Source organism: Leptidea sinapis, chromosome 7 (genome assembly GCF_905404315.1).
Source record: "Leptidea sinapis chromosome 7, ilLepSina1.1, whole genome shotgun sequence".
In the NCBI taxonomy this organism is placed as follows: Eukaryota; Metazoa; Arthropoda; class Insecta; order Lepidoptera; family Pieridae; genus Leptidea; species Leptidea sinapis.
The window spans coordinates 10,025,387-10,050,069 of NC_066271.1; the positions used below are offsets into that span (position 1 = coordinate 10,025,387).

At 34.3% G+C, this 24,683-nt stretch overlaps 1 protein-coding gene across 3 annotated transcripts in view; it reads right to left on the reverse strand.

The window, feature by feature from the left end:
- LOC126965433 (acetyl-CoA carboxylase) overlaps window positions 1-24,683 on the reverse strand; it is a 147,856-nt gene that overhangs the window by 75,914 nt on the left and 47,259 nt on the right. Inside the window, exons 1-9 of one of the 3 annotated variants that reach the window (XM_050809040.1) lie at window positions 19,005-19,427; window positions 8,103-8,220; window positions 7,051-7,158; window positions 6,329-6,469; window positions 5,611-5,791; window positions 4,709-4,816; window positions 3,043-3,137; window positions 1,162-1,255; window positions 21-136 (exon numbers count right to left, since the gene is read on the reverse strand). In XM_050809040.1, coding sequence (XP_050664997.1) covers window positions 21-136; window positions 1,162-1,255; window positions 3,043-3,137; window positions 4,709-4,816; window positions 5,611-5,791; window positions 6,329-6,469; window positions 7,051-7,158; window positions 8,103-8,220; window positions 19,005-19,261 — 1,218 coding nt within the window. In that variant the 5' untranslated portion in view covers window positions 19,262-19,427. Of the gene's footprint in view, window positions 1-20; window positions 137-1,161; window positions 1,256-3,042; window positions 3,138-4,708; window positions 4,817-5,610; window positions 5,792-6,328; window positions 6,470-7,050; window positions 7,159-8,102; window positions 8,221-10,930; window positions 11,098-19,004; window positions 19,428-24,683 lie in introns of those variants that run through there. The other 2 variants (XM_050809041.1, XM_050809039.1) reach the window with 2 other exon arrangements.

Below are 24,683 nucleotides of genomic sequence, written 5' to 3' on the forward strand. Positions count from 1 at the left end.
GTGTGAATTACAGGACATACCTTCTCCATCTCAATGAAGACATCGGGCTTGGCAACAGCTGCTGGAGCCTCTTCTATGATCTTCTGGTGTCTGCGCTGTATCGAGCAGTCCCTACCAAACAGCGATATAGCGTTGCCTACAAAAATAACGTTTCATTTAGAATGTACGAGACGGCCACATTATGTCTAGACCGCGCTGGAACGTGAAGTTCCCCGTTCCCCTTTCACCCCCTCGCGCTCATCCTGTTACGTCAGTACGGTTTGCAGTTTCATTACATTTATTTTGAAGATTTCATTATACCGTTTTGACTTTTGTTTTTAATAGTTTTTGTCTGGGAGCCGCTGACAGGACAGGGACCATATGCAAAAAGTATGTACGGTACAATGACCCTGCAATGCAACTCGGTAATTACCTACGGCGGCTAAGATCGCCAGTCACACCACGACGCGCGATTTATTATTAGAGTTTTATTTTAACATTTACTCTATAATTGGTGTCGTAACCCCATCATTATTGGTCCTTCGAGCCATCCTAAGGCGGCGGGACTAAAATCGCGGGGAGTTTCCTGATTTTTGGTCGCCAGGTATTTCTTGTTGCTTCGGTAACCAGCAAATTTGGTGAGTTCATTCCATTTATTTACCGATCGTCCTGCGCGATCTATGCTCAATCAATCTGTCCGTTAAAGTCAACCAAGACACGTTTGACTGTATCTTCCATAAAAAAAAATCTCGGGGTGATGGCAAATAATTTTTCAAATTTCACTTTCGAGATTATCTTATTACTTAAGGTGCGAAAAAAAGTAGACGAGATCGCCGTGCGAACATTGCTCCGCTTGAAGTTGCCGCGAGACAAACCGCTCAGTTTCGGTTTTCAAGACGTGTCTTTCTCTCGCGCCTAATTGAGACGCTTTTAGTTTTGGTTAAATGACTCGCGCGGCGAATACGTAAAAATGTACATTGACAATAGAAATTAACTGTTTTTAAACTCGAAAAAGGTATTGCAGGCTGTATAGGAGTGTCCAGGAGCCAGAAATTTTAAAGTTATTGCTAATTTGGTTTACAAGAATGGAACTGAAATGAAAGTCTATCTAGTTGCCGCGCGTAATTTGTACCTTTACACATTTCTAAATGCAAAAATAATTCTGCAAGTTCAGGTACTTACCGTACTGATCGGCGAGCAGCTGCACTTCCAAATGCCGAGCAGATTTGGCCAGCTTCATCACGAATATTGGTGAACCAGGCACTTCCGATTGAACCTACAATAGGAACTATTTTATTTTCGTACGTAGGGAAAATTATTGCACAAAACAATATGTCTCCTTCCCTCAAATATGTGCGAAGGGAACGACGGCTGGTCCATGCGTCAACTCGTTCATGCGTAACGGGTTGTGCTTGCGCTATCAGGTCGACCTGTTATAGTTAATAAATCATTGTATTTGGATACGGCTACATGGAGACAGTAGTCACAAACGTCACGTTCACGAAGCATCCTTACAAAAGTTATAAATTCTAGTTCTATAGGTCGATGCATCCAATATACGATAATTTATAATTCAACAGTTTATTCTATACTTACTTTTTATGAAATATTTAATATTATTTAAACACCATTCATAAATTGGATGCAGCACCTTACAAACTAATTTGTTTTGTATATTACAGCCATTATAAAATACTCTATTTGATTGAAGAGAGTAGCCGTTGACTTTTTTTGTGTGTTCTTCTCACGAGCTCTACTTTTGTCGAATATATGGTAGATTCAGTCATTTTAAATAAATATTTACAGTGACGATTCAAAAGCGCTTTTGACTTGAGGGCGCGACTTTGAAAAATGAATGATGTCGAATATATTTTTATTGGGTTTGCACGTTGATATGCGAACAATTTATAAGCATATGGTGTGTTTCTTAAGAAATTTATTGCTTAAAATTAGGAAGTGTAGTTCAGATTCACTAAAAATCAAAAAAATTAACAAAAACACAACCGACTTCAGAGAAACTATTCCAAAACATTAGATACAAAATAACAATAATCGTAACTAGAATTAGAATTATTAATAAGTTAAATTAAGATTGTATAAAATACGCAATTATTTTTATACCTTTTAGTGCATATTATATGTATTGTTTTGGAATAGTTTTTTTGAAGTCGGTTGTTTTTCTGTTATTTTTTTGATTTTTAGTGAATCTGAACTACACTTCCTAATTTTTATAAAATATCTAGTACTACTAAATCTTGCAATGCAGCAGTGAACGTAAACACATTGCAATTTGATTACAGACAGTTTTAAATTCTGTCACAGATCGCACCCTTACTGTAAGTCGATAAAGAGTTCCATTGATTCCTTTGATATTTGACTACGACAATTACTTGACCATAACGACGTGACGGTTGGTGACTCATATATCCGGATAGCATATAAAAGATTCGGCCTAGTATCGTTAAGTTGCTCCTAAAAATTGAAGAGTTCAGTTACTTTGCCATGGATCCCTTATTCAGAACCTAACAAAAATACCTTTGAAGTATATCCTTTTAATAAAAAACGAATAATCGAAATCGGTTGGCGCGATATTAAGTTATTCGTCATACCATTGTTAGATCTGGACCATATTACAATGGGACCACACGGGAAGCACTAGCTTACAAATAAAAAAAGAATCACCCAGTCGAAAGTTCTGAGGTAACAAACATAAAAAATACTGACGAAATGAGAACCACCTTTTTTTTTGTTGAAGTCGGTTAAAAAGCAGGGTCTTCGATTGATCATCCAGCCACTATAAGTAGCCTTTGTTCACGATCATGACGATGTACCAGCCATCGCGTTTGTCAAAATAAGGTCGATTGTTCATTTAGATTAAGTTTGAAAAGATTATTTTTATAGCGAGGTGTCTTGTATCGGGGCGCGGTTAGGATTTTAGTGTAAAAATTTGGGTGATTTCAAACAAACTTAAATATTTCTAGTATATAATATATGCACGGTAATGTTAGGATATTTGAATCGCTGATCGCTCAAGATCCTTACATAATTCACCACCAAACTAACCTGCCGGAACATACTGCTGAAATCATCTGGGTGCTCCACTTTCCGAATACCCTTACCGCCGCCTCCTTCTGAAGCTTTTATCATCACAGGAAAACCTGCAACAAGCATCATGTTACATATAATCGAATATATGAAAAGGTAAATAGGTATATAGGTAACTTATAAGGTGACTGGGGGTATTGGGTTAGGTCGATAAACGTGGAGCTGTGGAAAGATCAGATCAGAACGGAGTGAAGCGTACCGAAGAGTCTACTCAATCAAAAAAAACGTGAACTATGATGTTGCTAACTAAAAATAATAACCTTTTCCGTTGTGTATGTTGAAACTTACTAAAATATCACTTTAAAATTATAACTATAGTCTAAATACATACAAATCAATATTGCACAACGTTTTCTCTTTGTAATATAGCATTAGCATTATCAAATAAAGACATTTGTAAATAATATTATTTTTTATATATTTATGTACTTATGAATCAAAATAAGATTATAATTAAACTAGAAAATGTTGGTTATCTCTGAATTGTCATTTTGACAGTGACATTTCTTTGTTTACATTTTTGACATTGAATTACATTTCCAACTATACAGTTAGCGCGCGAGTTAAATTCAGTCTTGGCCTGGGGTACAGAGCGGGAACATCTCCCACCGCTTTCCGCACACCTCGATTCGCGCGCCTGCAGTGTAGTACTGTGCCGTAGTCGTCTCTTACCGTTTTATCGCGTTAATACTGAAGTTCCGATCCCATGTTATTATTTATTTTAATAATAACTGATCCGAATCTATCAGGCTCAGTTCCAAACGAACTTTATTCATCACCAAGCACGAGAAATGGCGAAAAATGTTTCAGACATGTGTGTTGAAGAAAGCCAGACCAAAAATTACAAATTTAATTATTGGGTTAACATGATGAAAAAGTTAATAAAATAATTAATATATATAAGGATGTCTTAATTAAAATGATGCAATTTTAGTTTCTATCAAAATCGAGCCGAGTCTCCTTTGATAACTTTTAGCTATTCTAGCAAAGAATTGTGGGTAGCCGCACCCACGCCAACTTTAAAAATCTAATAAATATGGAACATTAAGAAGTCGCCGACATAGCCCAAATGATTGGGAAACTAAAGTGGCAAATGGCAATGGGCAGGGCACATAGCTTGACGGACAGATGGCCGGTGGGGCAGTAAAGTCCTCGATTGGCGATTGAAGACTGCGATCTGGTCAAGATCGGAATAGGTTGGATGAGAGCAGCTTAGGACCGAATGTCATGGAGATCTTTTGGGGAGGCTTTTGTCATATCTATATTGCAAGTTTACTGAGAGAGCTTGAGAGAAACTGGAGCGACAAACAGAGACTACTGGCATTGAAAAACGAAGATATTCAGATAACGTCACCAAGGAAAGTTTATTTCATTCGTATCGCTGATTAAAGGTTTTGTGACATAGACATGGCATTTCTAGTGCTGAAGTGGGTACCAATACATAGAAACGAAGCCGAATCACTAATATTTGCAAGATTTCATCGAGAGTATACACCGAATTGCATTCCTGAATGGACAATCGCATATTTCAAAGAAACTCGTTTTGAAGTTTTACGAAATTGACAATATTAATAAAGCGTAAGTAAACAAAATAAAAAAAAACATAAATATGGTCAATACTCACCAATTTTGTGGGCAGCTTGCAATCCTTGCTCCGGCGAGGAAACACATCCCTTAACAAACAACTCTGTAGATATTTTAATCCTTTTTGTGTCGTATGCGGCTTTTAAGTCTATATGTAAAAGATACATTAATTATTTTTTTATCTTATATAATTATATTTTTATGTGGTAAGTGATACCATCCCCGAAGGTTAACATCGAACCCCACAACTGTCTGACGGAAAGCGCAATTTATTCAATAACTAGTTTACCCGACAGACATTGTTCTGTATATAATAAATAAAATAATGTTTTTTATTAATTTGTCAATAATATATCATAACATCAAGAATTATTTCGTAAAATATTCTCCCTGTTGTTATAATGAAATTGTTTCACAGTAGAACTGTCAAACCGTGCGTCAATAAATTCTCTCATAGAAAATGTATATACAAATATGTCCATACAAAACAAATATCGGACGACATCAAAGGAAAAACAAAATTGTTGTTTCATATTTATTCAGCTTTTAAACCTTCCGTGGAAAATAAAAAAATTCTGCGCATGCTGTGTTTATTTGTAAGTAATAATAATAATAATATTGATACACTTTTACACAAATTATCTTGCCCCAAACTAGGCATAGCCTGTAGTATGGGTACAAGACAACGATATATTTAATACAATATCCTTACTTAAATATACATAAACATACATGACTCGGAAACAAACATCTATATTCATCATATAAATGATTGCACCTACCAGGATTCGAACCCGGGACCTCTAGCTTAGTAGTCAGGGTCACCAACCTTTCAGCTATATGGGTCGTCACTATATATGGTAATCCACTACATTTAGTTCCTAATTATTAGTTCATGTGGAACTGTTAATAAAACTTATAAATATACAGTCCACAACTTACCACTTCCACTCCAGGGTAGTGTGGGTATATCAGCAGTTTGTGCAACGATCGACGAGGCAATCTTATCACCTAGAGCCCACATAGCCTTGTCCGGAGGCCCGATGAAGACCACCCCAGCTTTGTGAAGCCGTTCTGGAAGTTTGGGATTTTCAGATGCATGTCCCCAACCGGCCCAAACAGCCTGGAAATAATATAAATAACTTTAATGAGACTTCTGGGATTAAAAATAAAAGAATGTCGTTATTCAACTGGAAATATTTTTATTCTAAATAGGATTTGAAATCATTCGATAATTAACTGACATAGATTCGGCGCGACTAGTTTTTTTTAAATGAAAATACGGTACGAGACGAGCAGGACGTTCAGTTGATGGTAATTGATACGCCCTGCCCATTACAATGCAGTGCCGCTCAGAACTCTTGAAAAGCCCAAAAATTCTGAATGGCACTACAATTGCGCTCGTCACCTTGTGACATAAGATGTTAAGTCTCATTTGCTTATAATTTCACTAGATACAAAGTAGCCTCCCACTGGTAAATGCCCTTAGTCGCCTCTTTAGACACCCTCTCACAGACTCTTTAGACAGAAATTCTTTGAAAGCCCTGAGGAAGCACAAGGCATTGTATCCAGACTCCAGAGTCTGTGTACGGGCCTATATATACTATTAATTATACGTTGTTGTATGAAATCCATCAGCATCCATGTGAGGTAAACTGACCTGGACTTCAGTCTGTTTCGCGATGTCTACTATCAGCTCGACATTCGCGTAGTTATGGTTATTCGACCCGCCAGGTACCGGCACGCACTGGTCTGCCATCTTTATGTACTCCGCATTCGCTTTCAAGTCCTCCGGAGTCACCTGTAACATCAAAATTGGACTATAAATCGTGTTAAGCCTCGCATCGACTACGCGTTCCTGGCGCGGGCTATAAATGACCGCGCCCAGAGTGCCTTTTCACTACTTATATTAAAAAGGACAAGATTAAGTTGTAAATATCACTTAGTACTTGTATTTAGTAATTTAAGCAATTATATTTGTATATCCTTATAGGATACGGAAGACGTATTCCGCGTACCCGAAGACGCAGTGTTGGTAGGCCCACAAGATGGACCGACGATCTGGTCAAGATCGCCGGAATACGTTGGATACGGGAAGCGCAGGACCGCGCGAAATCTTTGGGGAGGCCTTTGTCCAGCAGTGGACGTCTTCCAGCTGATGATGATGATTTTGATCCTTATAGTCTAACAGCATATGTATTTGTTTCAGGTATAAAATAAGAAAATAAAACTAGTTTCAATCTTTAGCACTAATCACGACCATTAAAATTAGAAAACAAATACTCACAATTTGGTGGTCCACTTTAACGTGACATTGGCTAACTTGTGGTATACCTTCCATAGAAGCCACAGTAGGAAGAATAGATTAGAATATAATCTTACCATAACAACAAATCGAATTGCCCTCTCGTTCTTGAACATCTCGTATGACCATCTTCGTATCGAACGCATACATTTTACTGCACCGATACCGTTGTTTGCGATCAGAATCTGCAATAACATACATACATACATACTTATTATAGCCATATACATAAACATTACGCGACGCACCTTAATGTCATTTTCCTGCAGTCATAATGAACAAGTAGGTCGAAATTAGTTTGAACATACATTTCCTAAGTTAATTGTTATTTTATTATACACTGACAGTCCACCAATTGTCATAAAACCTCTATGTGCAAACATAAACCTGTTTTTATGATTTTAAAAAAATTATCAGTAAAGTAGGTCATGAATTAATTTTGTCGATTGAAGATAAGTACATCATTTGATGGTGATTTACTTCCAATGGTAAATAGCGAGATTAGCTATAGTCGTCAAGTAGGAGAACGAGTATTATATTTTATAAAAGAGGACATACGAGCGTACAGGTCGATAGCCTGTTGATAAGTGCTCACCGCCGCCCACATTCTCTTGCAACACCAGAGGAATCGTAGGAGCATTGCCGGCCTTTAAGGATCGTTAATTGACTCATATCGCCGTCATTTGCACACCATTTCTGCACAAGCCCTTCAATATCCGGGGCGTTGCAAGTATAGTGTAACTATAAACGTATTAGCAGTTATAACTATTTCATTCCCATTTTAGATATGTATTTTTTATGACAATAAGAGACAAGACGAGCAGGACGTTCAGCTGATGGTAATTAATACGCCCTGCCCATCATAATGTAGTGCCGCTCAGGATTCTTGAAAAACCCAAAAATACGGAACGGCACTACAATTGCACTCGGCACCTTGAGATGTAAGATGTTAAGTCTCATTTGCCCAGTAATTTCACTAGCTACGGCGCCCTTCACATAATAATGCTGAGACAATCCTGCTTAACGACAGAGAAAAGCGCTGTTACCAATAATCTAGCGGGCATCCTGTGCAAAGTGTGTGCCTGTGTACTGGTGCGTATATATGGTATAATGAAAGGTAACAACTCACTTTATTAATAGCCTTGGTGCCTTGAAACCTCAGAACGAACTCCTCAGGAGTTGCAACGGTAAAATCTTTCTCTTGAAATCGTTGGCTGTGAATCACTGTACCCTGGGACATAGATGGCCTGGAAAATAACAATTCAACTATTAATAACTTTCAACTTCTGCCTCCAAATCACCGAATATAGGCGAGCGCGGCAACGCGGACATTGCCGCGCACGAAAATGCCGCGAAAAAACGCTTGTTCCGGGTTTTTGAGACCGCATCAAAGGAGCTTTTGATGTTCGCTCGCGCGCAGTCGGGACGGTTGTAGTCTTGGTTGTTTGGCTCGCGCGGCGAATACATAAAAATGGACAATTGACAATCCATAATTATTCAAATGTTGTGAGCCTTCTTGAGTGTAAGTGCCACTAAAATTCGTCTCCAAGCAATTCGACACGAGACAGTCTCGTGCCAGAATTTTGCGATTCAAAAACTCCTGAGGATGCCTCGTGTAGAGTCGAAACTGGTGTAGAATTGATTGGAGATGAATCTTAGCGGAATTTACACTCGAGAAGACTCAAAACATTTGAATAATGAAATTGACTGTTTTGATACTCGAAAAAGGTATAGCAGGCTAGTAAATAGGAGTCTACATGATCTATATATCTCTTTATCTATGATATATATAATACTGTAGGATTTTGATTGACAAATCGTAAATAGTCAGTCACGCTGGGAATTAGTATTTTAAATACTAATCTAGCAAACCACTAACACACATTGACAAATCAAAATAATCGGGCTGCCAGATCGTCTATACGATAGTATATTCTAAGTCTGTGGTAATTTTATTTATTTATATATAGATACAATATTAGACAACAACATAATCATATATTTTTCGATATAAAAAACAACGTGTACATAATTTTCAGAAGTTTATTGCCCTATTGTACTATTATATAAGTACTTGGTTAATTAATACTAAGAATTTCGTTTAAATAAATGTTATTATTATTATAATAAATTAACAGAGAATCCAACACTGAAACAACACATGATGTTAAATATCTTCCTCAAATGCATCAGTACCTATTTCTTTAATTAGACACATAGTACGGGTAATAATGCAAATATTGTTCCAATTTGAAAATGACATCACCAAAATCATGACAACATGTAAACTACATATAATATGTTATAGGCCATTCTCCATAGCCGAGTGGTTAGCGATCCTACCTACAAAGCTAGAGGTCCCGGGTTCGAATCCCGGTAGGTGCCAGCATTTATATGATGAATATGGATATTTGTTTCCGAGTCATGGATGTTTAAATGTATTTATGTATGTTTATATAAATTTATGAATGTTTAAGTAAGTATATTGTATTAAATATATCATTGTCTTGTAACCCATAACACAGGCTATATATGCTTAATTTGGGGCAAGATAATTTGTGTAAAAAAAGTGTGTGTCAGTATTATTCTCTAATTAATATTTAAGAGTTGTTGACCTAACCTGACATAAATAAAAAAGACAATCATTTTATTTGTCATGAGTTAAATGGAAACAAACATCAGGACACTGGATTTATAGTAAGCATGTATAAATATTTAAGAGTTGTTGACCTAACCTGACATAAATAAAAAAGGCAATCATTTTATTTGTCTGAAATGAATGTAAAATACTTAAATTCTCATATGAAATAATCAATTGTTTTTTTTTGCACACTTACATCTGCTCCTTTGGGTTTTTCAAAGATTTGTATGGCAGAGTGAGCAACTTATTATATAAAATTAAAGTTTAAATATTATCTTCAAAATGTTGTTAGAGCACTCACATTTCTTATTTACTTTGTGTTTATTTCCTTACAGTATATGTGAATCAATGCATATACTACTCAATAAGTCTCATGTTTTTTTTTATTAATTAACATTTTCGAGTTGTGACATGTAAGTATTTATATTCCATCTCTTTACATTGTAATTAATATAATTTATAAATGGTGAAGCTATCAACATTGATTCAAAAGAGTGGCAACAAGTTTCTCTCTAATTCTTTATAAGTGTAATTTTATTTTTGATTTAGGTATTGTTCAAAGTTGTTCACTTTGCAACATAGCACCTGTATGTTGAAGTTTGTCTCTATCTTTTAAACTAAGCTCTCTTTGTGAATACACATCCCTATACTACACAATATAAATATAAACAATACATCCCAACTCCTATAAAGATAGACTGAGAAAATAAACTTTAATTTGCCCCTTCCTCATGTTCTGCTTTGGCTTCTTTCAATAGCATCAAAATTATCTAACAAGCACTTTAATCCTTGTATGTGTGCCTTGGTCAGTATAAAGATCTTTTTTCATGTACAATGCCTATATTGTACACAGATTTCTGGCACAATAGACAATGAGTTGTGGTAAATAGCCCATTATTACCAATGGTGAATTTTATTTTATTAATTAAAACAAAAAGACAGAATGAAGGCCTGGGTCATAAAACAACTATTCACATCAGCTTTAGTAGTTTGTGGAGCTAATCTACTTGGATCCACCTTCCTTATATGACCAAGCTACCTTTCATTTCGCGTCGCTTTAATTTATCCAATACTTCACTCACAATACTATTATAAAAACTCAAAGCGAATACGAAAATAAAACCGCAACTTAAATATTATTTTATTCATTCTATCAGTTAAATTCTAACACACATGAAAAATGCTAAAAGTAATAATATGTCTTTGAAGTAGTTGCAATTTTTTATAACTGTACATTTTAATTATTATTCCATCACGATTTGCATAAATTTTAAATTTTTTACTGAAATGTTTACGTATTTTAAATTGTTACCAACCTGTAAGGATGTTCTGAATATAATCCGTTCATTGTAGGATACATTGTTGTATACACTCGTATCACTAAACAATATTATTTTTTACTTTGCGTGTCATTAATAAATAAATAATTTGTAAAAAATACTTTAACACGACATAGAAATCCAAGATTATTCTTAAAACTACAATATTTGAATGTTATGACTTTGAGATTTGACGTTTGTTGTTGATTGCATGCAATTTACTGATTACTCTAGTCCACCAATCGAATCCGCTTTTTGTAAAGGAACGTCATTTCAGTGTATCGTACGATACGTTTCTCTCTTTTTACGCTCTGTAATTTCGTAAGCGTAAAGGAGACACCAATGTTATTCCAATATTATCAACGAATATATTATTATTGTAATAGCACGTAAAAGTAGTATTAAGTAGAACTTAATTATGTCTATAAAATACATATTTTATTATAAGTTTTTTAGTATATCATGCAGTTTACCTTTAATAATTATGATTAAGGTTTTTTTTTATGATAAAGTATATTTGCGTTTTAAATAGAGACAATATTAATTTACACAAATAAAACTTAAAACAAAATTGTATGAACGATGCGGGACTCGAACCCGCGATTCTCGCGTTCCGTGCGAGCGATCTTAAAACTGAGCCAACCGTTCGAGTGACGTATTGTAGATAAATTTTGAATGCTTTGTTCAACTCTCATGTTGTGGCTTCATCTACAGGATCTACTTTATAGTTGATAACCTGCTCAACTCCAATATTTGCATACTGGGAAATTGACTTGAGATGTCGCTCTTGCAAATCAAAAATCTAAAGATATTCAGTCCCAAATCCCAGAAATGAAAGTTATCTTAAAAACATAACAAATTTATTATTATTTTATTCACTACAATCTCATCTCTTGTTCTTCAAAGAGACGGCCTTCATTATGACGGCCGACATAAGTGAAAACTTACATTCAAATATTTTTATTTAAAATTGGATAAAAATCACTTCTAAGGATAAACTACGTTCTTAAATAAGTTTTTCCCGTACCAATAATCTCTCAATGCAATAAAAAACGTTTTTACTTCAAAATATTTATTTTTATGTCTAATGCTTGTAGGTATCTGTTATTCCATTAATACCTATGTATGATAGTCTGATAGATTTAAATGAGCATACAAGGTTACAATAATATGATATGCGTAAGATTCTAAGATGATAAGTATTAAAAATAGTATTCAAATAATAAAAAGTGGTAAAAGTGAAACCTTCAAAAATTTTGGCTTCAACATAATGAGACGAATGTAAAATTTCGTTAAAGATTATTGTAGTGTGGGCGACTTATCGCATATTTCTATCTATTTATTTATTTATATTAATTCACATGTCCTAATTACAAAACTATTATACATTTCATAAAATAATTTATTATGTATTTATTATATTTACTCATACAAAAACATTACTTAAATATTAAATTCACGACAAAGCGCTATGCGCCTGTAGAGATTTAGTTGTCCTGCGCAGAGCTAGGTGTCGCTCGCGGCTCGCTCCTCCGTCTTAAATATCGTCACGTCTTATTTCTATACCTTATTATTATATGTTTCTGGTGTATACCTATTTGCTATCTGGACTAAACCTAAACCTAAATCACTCTTCTAAGAATAATAATAAGAAGTTTTCATTTCAAAACTTTAAATATATATATTATATTCGCAAATAATTCAGTCAATGACATTTCATTACATAGGTATTCATACAATATGCGGGTGCGGGTACTTAATTTAAATTATAGTAAAGCAACGTTTGCCGGGTCAGCACTTGTATAATAATATTAAGATGTGCATTGTGCATGAAGCTCTAAAGTCTAAACTGCATAATATGAAGTCCATATAGGTACATGTTGGTAGGATGACACATGATTTCAACCGCGATGAAAGACATTACTATCACAGCTATCACATTTACGTTCTCCTGGTGTCTATGTAGTAATACGTCGTGCGCAGACGTCAGAATATATTAAGGCGTCAAACATAAGACAGTCTCTTCTTCAACTTTGATCGCTTGGTACCAAAACACTGTATGACATATGATATAATGCTTCCTGTTACATTTTCTTCCACCTTAAATCTTATGAATTTTTGTATCTGTCTTTTTTCGTTTGTTCGACTTTCAAATATTGCATAGCGCAGACTTGCCTGCTCTCCATTATCGATTATGCAGACATTTGCTATCCCGACCTTACGACCGCCTACAAAATTTATGTATTCGCTTCATTTTTAACCTAGTTTTTTTCGGAAGGAGGAGACGTATATTTAATACGTCTCCTCCTTCCGAAAAAAACTCAACTGGCTTCCTACACCTTCTTAATTCCATTATTTTTCGCCAAAACACTCCTCTTTACCTTAAAGACAGATTTGAGCTACAAGGGTCTCAGCGCTCTCGTTGCGCTCTGCAGCGAAACAAATACTTAATGTTCCTTTCCATAAATCTGATAGCTATCACTCTTCTTTCACCATTAATGCCATCACTCTTTGGAATCAACTGCCGCTTACTATCCGTCAAGCACAATCATTAGCATCCTTTAAAAATCAACTAAAAAAACATTATATGTCATCAATTTTATAGAATCTATCTGTATGTATTGTATCCACCAACATAATTCAACAATTATGAAATGTTAATTATTGTTTCTACTTTTTACTTATTTTACTTTCTTATAAATTTATCTATATTTTAGTATAGTATATATTATGTATGTGTATATTTTTGACACTTTTCTTACCCTTTTAATGTACTGTCTTTCTCTTTTATTGTATTCAAATGGTTGCCTGGAGATCACTATATAGTGATAAGGATTGCCGCCATTTGCACCATATCATGTTATTATGTATGTTAGTAGTTAAGTTATATTTCGTTAGTGTGATGTCAAAAAGGTGTAAAAAATAAAATAAATAAAATATTCGGTATAAGGAATAATATTAGATACCTTTTTTATGGTTTTCATTAGGATACAAATTGAGCGAGCCGAGCTCTAGATGTCGGGAGTCACACTTCGACTTGGAGAGGTTGAATGAAATAGGAGATGGCGGGCTAGCTTCAAAGTTTTTTTTTTCATAATATAAGCCCCGACAAGCGTCGCCTATTTTTGAAGTGATAACTTCTTTAGCCGCGTTGGGCACTTTTTGGAAGGGTAAAATCTTATGGGTTCACGTCACCGACATATTCATGACTGGCGTACGCGATAAATAAACAATAAAAAAAAATATATATACATAGTTCGACACTTTTTGGATGGGTGAATTCTCGTGATTCGCAAATTTATAAGCAATAATGTATAAGTCGTGAAATGCATCTGTAGCTATACAGCTGACGTATACCATGTATAGAACGTCATTGCCTGCAACATTTTTTATGTTTTCAGTTTTTGTCAAGTGCCGTGAAGTAGTAATGTTGGCAATATTGTGTTGTGAAATTACTGGGAAAATGAGACTAAACATCTTATGTGTCAAGGTGACGAGCGCAATTTTGGTGCCGCTCAGAATTTTTGGGTTTTTCAAGAATCGAAATCGGAGCATTTTTATTTTTATTTCTTTTTTTTTTAGTTCTGAAAGAGGCAACGAATGAGATCAATTTTTGCATACAAGTCATTTATATGCTCCAAATAGTTTATTAATACAAGTTATTAATGAAATATCCTTACATGATGTGTGTAATAATTATAAATATAATTTAGTAATAATAATATCGCCTCGCAATTTTTAAATTTAGACCGATAATTGTTATTTTAATATTGATAAATAAATGAGATTTAAATTTATGGTTTTAAAAAAAATTGTTCAAATAAAACACTTTTTTATAATAAGTACACGCAGTATAACTGTTTTTACCGTTTTTACATTAGTTTTGCATAAAAGTTCTATTTTTATTATCATAAAAAAAAATTTTGGTGTTGCATTATTGACTTATTTGAAAAACGAATACTCAAAATTGATTCACTTTTGCATAATGCATATTCTGGGGGTTAAAATTATCGCAAATAGTCATGTACTCCTAACAGGAATACGCAAGACTAATAGAATAATGAAAGACATTACTATCACAACTATCATATTTATGTTCTCCTGGTGTTTATGTAGTGCGCATATACGTCCAATTACCAATATGCCTGTAGATGCGAAATTTCAGTAACTACTTTAGGAACAATAAATTAAAAACACACTATTTGGTTCACCGTTTGTTCGACAGAGGCAGCACTGTCGGTAATTTGCTATCGCAATGTGATCGCTTATATTATGTGATACAAAATCGTCATCGATCAGCGTAAATTGTACAATTTTCGCGATTGTTTTTTTTTTGTTTGATACGTGATAGGGCCGCGTAGGTGCCCGATCGTCACAATCGATCAGCTGATGGCGGCAAGGCATCATATAAGTTACAATGTGTGGCTAATAATAATATTTATACAAGCTGCTACCGTTAAGTGTGACCAGGCGATTATTCGGTAACTATTACAGATATCAAAAAACTTTAAATAATAAATTGATATCAAAAGTACGGTAGGTGCCTAATCAGTATAAAAATAGTTTCAAAAATCTAAAAAACACGCTTCGGTTGAAAAGATAATGGTTGAAATTTAAAATTAACATCAATTCCTGTCTTATTGATGTTGATAGATAAAAGAATTATATAAATAAACAAAAATCTTATTTTTCAAATTGAAAAATAGAATAATTTTACCAAATTAATGCATTGCCATCGGTCCTCGATAAATCTACGAAGTTTGAACGAAATCTGGCCGTTCAACGTGGGTCAAAATCACGCCCAAATGAGTCGGTTACAAACAAACATACATATAGGTGAAGCTTATAGGTAAAAAGCGTGTAAAAATGACATCAATAACCTTTTAAAATCAAACGAGAAATATCCAAAATTTAGAGATTAAACACTCCCCCCATACATTCACCCCCTTAATCATAATGGTCCGCTAACTTAGAACAGCCGCTAAGGAGTGTTTTTTCTCATTCTGACTTAGGTCATTAGAAGAAGACAGAGTGAGAATTAGCAATGCTTTAAGTTAGCAGACTATTATGAATAAGGGGGTTAGTATTTAGTAGAAAGGTCATTGTATTGTACAACAAGGACGTCACTTCGAACGGCCGTCGCTTTGAATAAAATAATACAATAAAATTTTGTACTTGCTAATAAATATATATTTTTCAAATAAAAGATTGTTGGCATTTCCAACATAATCATAATTTTATTTCATTTAAATTTTAATATTTAGTTGATTTTATTTAATTAGCATGATTTATTTAATAATCAATTTTATTATTAAATTGTAATATTCTCTTTGACAGGCATTCAAGTTTTAACATCGGTACGGGGTGTTCGTGTTTAATGTTTTAAATGTACGCATCAATGTACGTTTTAAATAGAATTTGCCTAAACTGACGTTACATTGCTCAACGAGACAGCTTGCTCTTATCACATACCCACATATTATATTCCCGAGTTATTTTTCGCGATTGGAAGTCTTTGGAAGAAGCCCAGGCCTATCTTGCCATCCCAACCTCAACCTCAAGGTAGTTAATGAAATCAAAATCGAAACCACTTTATTTATTAAGGTCAAATAATTTTTTACCATTTACCACCAATTCGGAAAAGGATGAGAAGAAGTGGCACTCTTTTAAATCAACATTTAGAGCTTCATCGTTTTACAAATTATTTTAATTGCAAATGATGTAAGAAAAACACTCTACAAAAGTACGTTAAAAACAATAAGTGTAAATTACACAAATAAAATTTGAAAAACAAAACCGAGCGGTTAGCTCAGTTAGGTTAGAGCACCGGCACGGAACGCCGGAGGTCGTGAGTTCGGGTAGAAGTGAGGGTTATCACTTTAAAAAAAAGCATAACATATTGTTTAAATGTAAAATAAAAAAAACACCGCGTATGTCATTGACTTCGGAGAGACTCGTCAGTGACCCCAGGTATTTGGTGCGGTACTATTAACTCGCACTATATGTGTATTTTTAGAACCATTACTTAGCACTTACGTAACTAATGTATGCAGCCACAGAACAATAAAAAAACAGTAAGCAGCTGACTAGGACTTGGCATAAAAGGTAATCGCAAATGAATTATGTAAAATATAGACTTCAAATGAAGTGTCAACATTGGTCATATTAATCAAAGAGGATTTGACATAAGTTTGAAATAGTAATGACAACTGGGCGACGAATTATAATCCGGCTAAGTTTGAAAGCGAACAGTTGCGTATCGTAGTTGATTTCGGCTATCTCCGTCTTTTTAAAAGCTTATAGCCGTCATCTATCAATGTATGAATGACTGCACGTGTCATACAATCGAGTGAATCGCTTTTTTCTTACAGAGTTTCGCTACGGTGATATTAATTTGTGAGCTTCATTAATTCATACAAATTATGTTTATCTTTATTGTACCAAAATGATATTTCTTTTAAAGATTTTCAATTTCAAGCATGTAATAAAAACTGTACCGAAAAAGGATATGTGTCACCAAAAAATTTTTAAGTAAGTATTTTTTGTTTTCGTCGCTTTTTTGTCTGTATTCTACCGTATTTATCACGGGGACTCTCCCCGAAGAGCTGTTTGACCTGATTCCTGCCGTCGAATTCACCTTCGCACTACACGATGTAAATTAGGATTGCATCCCCACCATCGGGATGTGTGTCGTCCTCAAAAGTGCGATTTCCAAGGAATATTTTTTACGTACATACAAGCTGTGGAATGAGCTTCCTTGTGCGGTGTTTCCAGGACGATACGACAAGGGACAAAAAAAGTGCTTTTCTTGATAATGGTACATTATGGGTACCAAAACGGCGCCTATTTCTGCCATGAAGCAGTAATGTGTACGCATTATTGTGTTTCGGTTCTTATGGGCGCCGTAGCTAGTGAAATTTTTGGCCAAATGAGACTTAACATCTTATGTCTTATGGTGACAAGCGCAATTGTATTGCGAATTTTTGGGTTTTTTCAAGAATCCTGAGCGGCATTGCAATGTAATAGGAAGGGCGTATCAATTACCATCAGCTGAACATCCTGCTTGTCTCGCCCCTTATTGTCTTAAAAAAATCTTAAATATAGAAAAGACCTCAGATAATTTTTCAAAAACATATCCTTAAAATTGCAATAAATTTTCATAATATTTACTTTGTTGATAAATGTTCTTGCAATAGTATAAGTAGAACAACTTATATAAAATACTTAGGAGTCGTCATGGATGAAAACTTAAATTTTAAGCAACATCTTAATACAACAGCGAAAAGAGTCCGCAAGCTGATCTATATTTTTAAGAACTTACGCGCTCGGGCATCTTTAAATCTGCTAAAAACCATTTATTTTGCAATCGGTCAATCTGTATTATATTATTGTATCCGTATGGGGAGGGGCGGTTACTTCACACATGATACTCTTAGAAGGAGCACAGAGAGCTGTCCTTAAAGTGATTTTTAATAAACCTATTAGATACCCAACACATAAACTATATAAAGACTTAGAACTTCTTTCTGTCCGAGGTATATTTATCTTGCGTGTTATGACAAGCATGCATAAGGAGGTCTTGAATTTGCCTAATTATAAAAACCTACTAGATAGCCGTTCGTACAAGATTCCAACACCAATAATAAACACAACATTTGCAAGTAGATTTAGCCCATTCTTACATACATATATATACAACAAGGTAATTTTAAAATGTTCTATTAAAAATTGCTCGGTCCATCAGGTCAAATTTAAAATGCAGAGATGGTTACACACACTCACTTATGCAGACATGGAAGCTATTCTTAAAGTGATAGCTTAGCATTCATATAATGTTACAACTTTGTAACATGATTAATCAGATACTCACAGACACACACACACCCACACCCACACCCACACACACACACACACACACATACAGAGTGCACTTTTTGGTTCATATTGTTAACCATAGAATGTAAATTGGTTGCCTACAGGACAGGACCAAATATGATGAAATATTATGTGATAAAGTGTCTCGATATTATAAATAAATAATTAAAAAATAAATAAATAATAGATTCCTTACGTTAGTGTGCTAACAGGCAGCTTGAGTAATTGTTCATCCACTATACGATTCGTATCATCTTCTTTAGAGTCCGGATCTGCTTGCAAGGTCATCTGAAACTTCTGCAGCAAGTCACTTGGCATAACGTCGGTGGCTTCTTCATCCCACTTCCCTTCGTCAGAAGTAGTGTCACCAAGGACGAAGCGTTTCGAAGTCCTCCTCCTCAGCATGGTGAAAAGTTCTCCCAAGTACTCCGTGATTAGTTCAGCAAAGTTCATATATTTATAACATCACTCGCGACAGCAATCGTTCATAGCATGAGGATAACTAAATCATTACCGAACAGTTTACAGCACATTATCTGTTTGAATAATGTTAGCAATGTACTGACAAAAACAATATAATGACACTAAAGTTACAGCGTATTCTACTCAATATTAATTGCTAAAAGAATATAATATTAAGATGTAAAAAAAAATTAAACCTTTTTAAGTGTGTTTTTGTGATTTTAATGCATACTTCACATATCATTAGGGTTGTCAATGCTTACTTTTTCTGGAAGATATACAGTAGGTTTTAATTCGAAGAATATATATACAATCGCTTATAAAATTCTCACAGAATACCTTTATTTATTATTTATTTACGGTCTGTGTGGATGATGCAGCTACTGCATAAAATATTGTATATTTTTATTGAAAAGAGCGCAAAAAAAGAATGCTGGGAGAGTTTCTTGCGCCGCTTCTTCTCTCTTAGAGCGCCATTTGTTTCCGAAGCGGTAGTAGTATCTAGTAGTTATTAGAAATGACATCAAAAAGTATTTTAATGGAATCAATTTTGAGAAAATAAATGCCCTTATGCCTTTTGTACTCAATAACTTTTGATTTGTATTAATTTACATTTACTTTTTTGACTTACTCGTGTAAGGCATTGACTATTTGACATTTGAGTCTGTTTGTTGCATCACTTAACATATTATATAGTAATTGAAATGATTTGTTAAACGATGAAAATGTAAATCATGATTTAAAAGAGTGGCAATGAGTTTCTTGCTACTTCTTCTCATTAGCTCAACCCTTTTCGATATTATTTTAAACAATCTGTTTAATTAATCTAATTCTAGTTACGATTATTGTTATTTTTGGAATCGATGTCCTTCCGCTGCGACCCACTTTCGCCTCTCGTCTCCTCACGACTCAAGCACATCTCACCTAAAACTATGTATGTAGTTACAAACCTATCTTGGATGACAATTAAAATTTACAATAAACGTAACTAGAATTAGATTAATTACTTAGATTGTATAAAAATACGCAATTATTTTATACTTTTTAGTGCATATTTTATCTATTTTTTTTGGAATAGTGTATTTGAAGTCGGTTGTGTTTTTGTTAAATTTTTTTTTTATTTTTTAATTTTTAGTGAATTTGTAGTACACTAACCAACAGTTTGTCCAAATATGTGTAGATATACTAAATTTTTCAATGCAGTAATGACAAATCTAAAATTAAATATAAATTTATATGTATAGCATATTTAACAATTTATGGTTTTCGCATGGATGCCATGCTCAGATTACAATGGGACCACACGGGAAGCACCAGCTTTCAAATAAAAAAAGAATTATCAAAACCGACGAATAGAGAACCATCCTCCTTTTTGAAGTCTGGTTAAAAAACTTTATTTGACATTTATAAGTGTCATTTCCGTGACCTACATAAATAAAGTGATTTTGATTTGATTTGATTTGAATGTAAAGAAGGCGCAGAACTTTTATTTTAGAGTACTGGTAACGAAGCCGTTCAGTTCAAACCAAATTGCGTTAAAAGAACAATGTTTAATTATTTTTTAATAAATTACATCAAAAGAAGAACGTTGTTACATTAATGGGCAAAGAAAATACTAATAATTTTTGAAAATTTATTTTGCGGGAATCCAATTTTTCTTTTATTCTAGATTGTATGGGCGGGCGAGTGGTGTAATTCAAAATCTTAGAGAAATCAAACTTAAAAAAAATAACTATTCTATTCATTTAGATTTTTGTGGAATTATCACATAATCCAGCCAAAGTCAGGTTATGGTAGGCTGACATAATAATGAGTATTTGTACAGCGTTGATAAGTAGTTTATTATTTCTTCATTTGGATTAAGAATACGTTGTCAAAAGTCAAATTGACATTTGATGAATTAAGCAATTATTTAAAGGAGATATCACATTCACATTATATGATTTACCTTGACTGATTGTAGTGAGTTGTTAAACGTTTTATAACTTTGGGTTCCAGTTCCAACCAGTTCTTTTAGTTTTGTCAAAAGAAAATCTTTTTATAAAGAAAGTATTCTTTCTGTGGTATGTTTACTTCTAATCGTGTAATCTTATTTATTACAATAAGGGTCGAGACGAGCAGAACGTTCAACTGATGGTAATTGATACGCCCTGCTCATTACAGTGCACTTCCGCTAAGGATTATTGAAAAAACCCAAAAGTTCTGAGCGGCACTACAATTGCGCTCGTCAATTTTAGACATATTAAGTTGTTTAGTATCATTTGCCAAGTAATTTTACTTGCTACGGCGCCCTTCAGACCGAAACAATAATGCTTACACAGAAAAAGGCGCCGTTATGGTACCCAAAATCTAGCCGGCATCCTGTGCAAAGGAGCCTCCCACTGGTAAAATCTGGCAATCGATTAATGTTTCAGATTATTTTTTATTTATTTATTTATTTGGATCATCAACATTACATATATTACACATTTATATAAACTTATGCTAGGTACAATTATTCTGATATATGTAACAATTAAAGATGAACACATCATTCAATGGTAACAGTGTGATTTATACAGTCAAAAATGTCTAAGTACTAAAATGTATATAAAGTAAGGATGTAGATTTATATGGTTTTATAATGAAGAGGATATAGGTACACACTACTTGGAAAAAAAACGACACAGGTTAGCTTGATGTGCGAGAATTTTTACAAACTTTTTTGAATTATCGTTGAAAATATCGATTTCTGAATTTTTTGAGTTAACTTCGTTGTATAATCTACAAAGCCTGACGATGGGGGCGTTGAGTCCAATGTTTGTTCTGCAGTAAGGAATGTGAAAGATCTTGGATATCGTCTGTCTTGGGTATTTAAAGGGTACTGAGAGGGATATGCATTCTTGAAGGTCAGAACTATTTATTTTATTATTAACTATTTTGTGCAGAAATAATAAATCTAGGTAGCTGCGACGAGATTTTAGTGAATGAAGTTTAAAGAAGTCGAGGCGTTGGGTATAAGGGCATCTATAAGATATTCCAGGTGTTGAAAAAGCTAGATGTCTCGAAATCGATTATAATGTACACTTACAAGAAATTCAGTACAATTCTCTATTTTAGAATACGGGTGGCAACCCTACACTACGAATGACGTATTAAACCGGTTCTTACGCGTATAAAGCGAAGTAAATATGGATATTCATTAATTAGGTGACCTCTGTGTGTAAATACGGAATATGCTTAAGTATTTTATTTACGCTTCATATTAGTTTGGCCTATGTGAATGTTTGTAAAGGAATAATTGAACATAATTTTCACTCACTTCAAGAGTTTGATTTTCTTAGTATTATTTCCTATGTTATATGATTACTATTGGACCCGACAGACATGTGTAAAATTTGAAAAATCGGTTCAGAAGCTAGGTGGAGATCTCTAACATACGTATGAGAAATACATGTACGACTGTATTGAGAATCTAAGCCAATCTCAAATTCACTGGAACCGGTCCAGCCATTTAGGAGTTCAATTGTGAATCTAAACCATTCTCAAATCCACTTGAACACACACAGAAAATTTTATTGAAATCCGTCCAGCCGTTTAGGAGGAGTTCACTGTCAACACACGTACAGAAGAATTGTATATATAAAGATGAGGTAGTTAGCCAGCCACCTTTGTGCTGAAAAAAGAGGGCTATTCGCGTTTTTGACGTTCATTGAGTGATTTTAAAACCTATTTGAAAAAAAAATATTTTAATTAGAATATAATTTTTCCAGGATAATTAATAAATTATCTGCGTTCCAGAACTGGCATTGCTGATGTGGTAGAAATAGCCGCCTGGATAAAGTGGAACAAATCGATGGGCACAGGTCGACACGCTTTGGGTGCCTCATGACGGACAAAGACGTCGAGGTGGACCCCGAAAACGATGGCATGACGATCTGGATGCATATAATAAGACCTGGTCGAAGCTGGCACAGGATCACGATTGAGTAAAGCATGGGAGTTTTAACCAGTGGAAAGCTCCTTTGCAGAGGATGCCGGCTAGATTATGGGTACACAACGGCGCCTATATCTGCCGTGAAGCAGTAATGTGTAAGCATTACTGTGTTTCGGTCTGAAGGGCGTGGTAGCTAATGAAATTACTGGGTAAATGAGACTGAACATCTTATGTCTCAAGGTGACGAGCGCAATTGTAGTACCGCTCTGAATTTTCGGGTTTTTCAAGAATCCTGAGCGGCATTGCATTGTTATGGGCAGGTTGTATCAATTAACATCCCTTACTGTCATAAAAAAATATTTTTATCCGGCAGTTAAAATAAAATTATAGTAACTAAAAAGCAAAAAAAAATATGTGGAGAATTTGTTGAACAGCGATACAAAGTTACTTTTTTATTTTTCTTCTGGGTATCGATTTTTGCTGTTGCACTTGTTTAGAATACATGGCCTAACTAATAATAACCAGGTCACGGAAAAAGTCTATTTGCATAAATCTGGCATAAACTTGTAATAAAATCTCTTTGGCTGTACTTGTATGGCTTTGATGGTTTTGATGACATTAAAAAGGTTACATTTAAAGAATAAACAAATTAGTACATAATATAATGTTGTTTCCGGCTATTTTTCGTTTATCTATATATATATAAATGAATTGCTGTTCGTTAGTCTCGCTAAAACTCGAGAACGGCTGGACCGATTTGGCTAATTTTGGTCTTGAATTATTTGTGGATGTCCAGGGAAGGTTTAAAAGGTGAATAAATATGAAAGTGTTCGGAATTAAATTTAAACAACAATTTTGTTTTTCCTTTGATGTGTCTTTGTTTGGACATATATTCTATGAGAGAATTTATTGACGCACGGTTTGACAGTTCTGCTGTGAAACAATTTCATTACAACAACTGGGAGCATATTTTACGAAATAATTCTTGATGTTATGAAATATTATTGACAAATTAATAAAAAACATTATTTTATTTATTATATACAGAACAACGTCTGTCGGATGAACTAGTTTTTGAATAAAATAGTGTATAGTACCTAATACATATATAAGGATATATCATTCACAGTCTTATATCGGAACGGAAAATTGTGCCACAATATATGTACACTTTTTTTCTCCTTAGTCGTGCGTCAACTGTCACTGTCAGAAGTGGCAAGAAACTCATTAACGTGCGGCTCTTTTTAATCAACTTCATTTACGACTTCATCGTTTTACAAATAATTTCAATTACAATATATGTAAAGTGAAGCAACAAACGTCAAATGCAAGTGACAAGCTACGTCTTACACTCGCGATTCGTATGACACTTTGTGTTAGTGTGCGTGAATTGCTCAAAATAGAGGTTAGTTCTAAAGTCTATTTTTTTTGACGTTTTCACAGCTGCCATAGTCCATCTAGACGTATAAATGATTTAAGCCTTACACGAGTGAATCA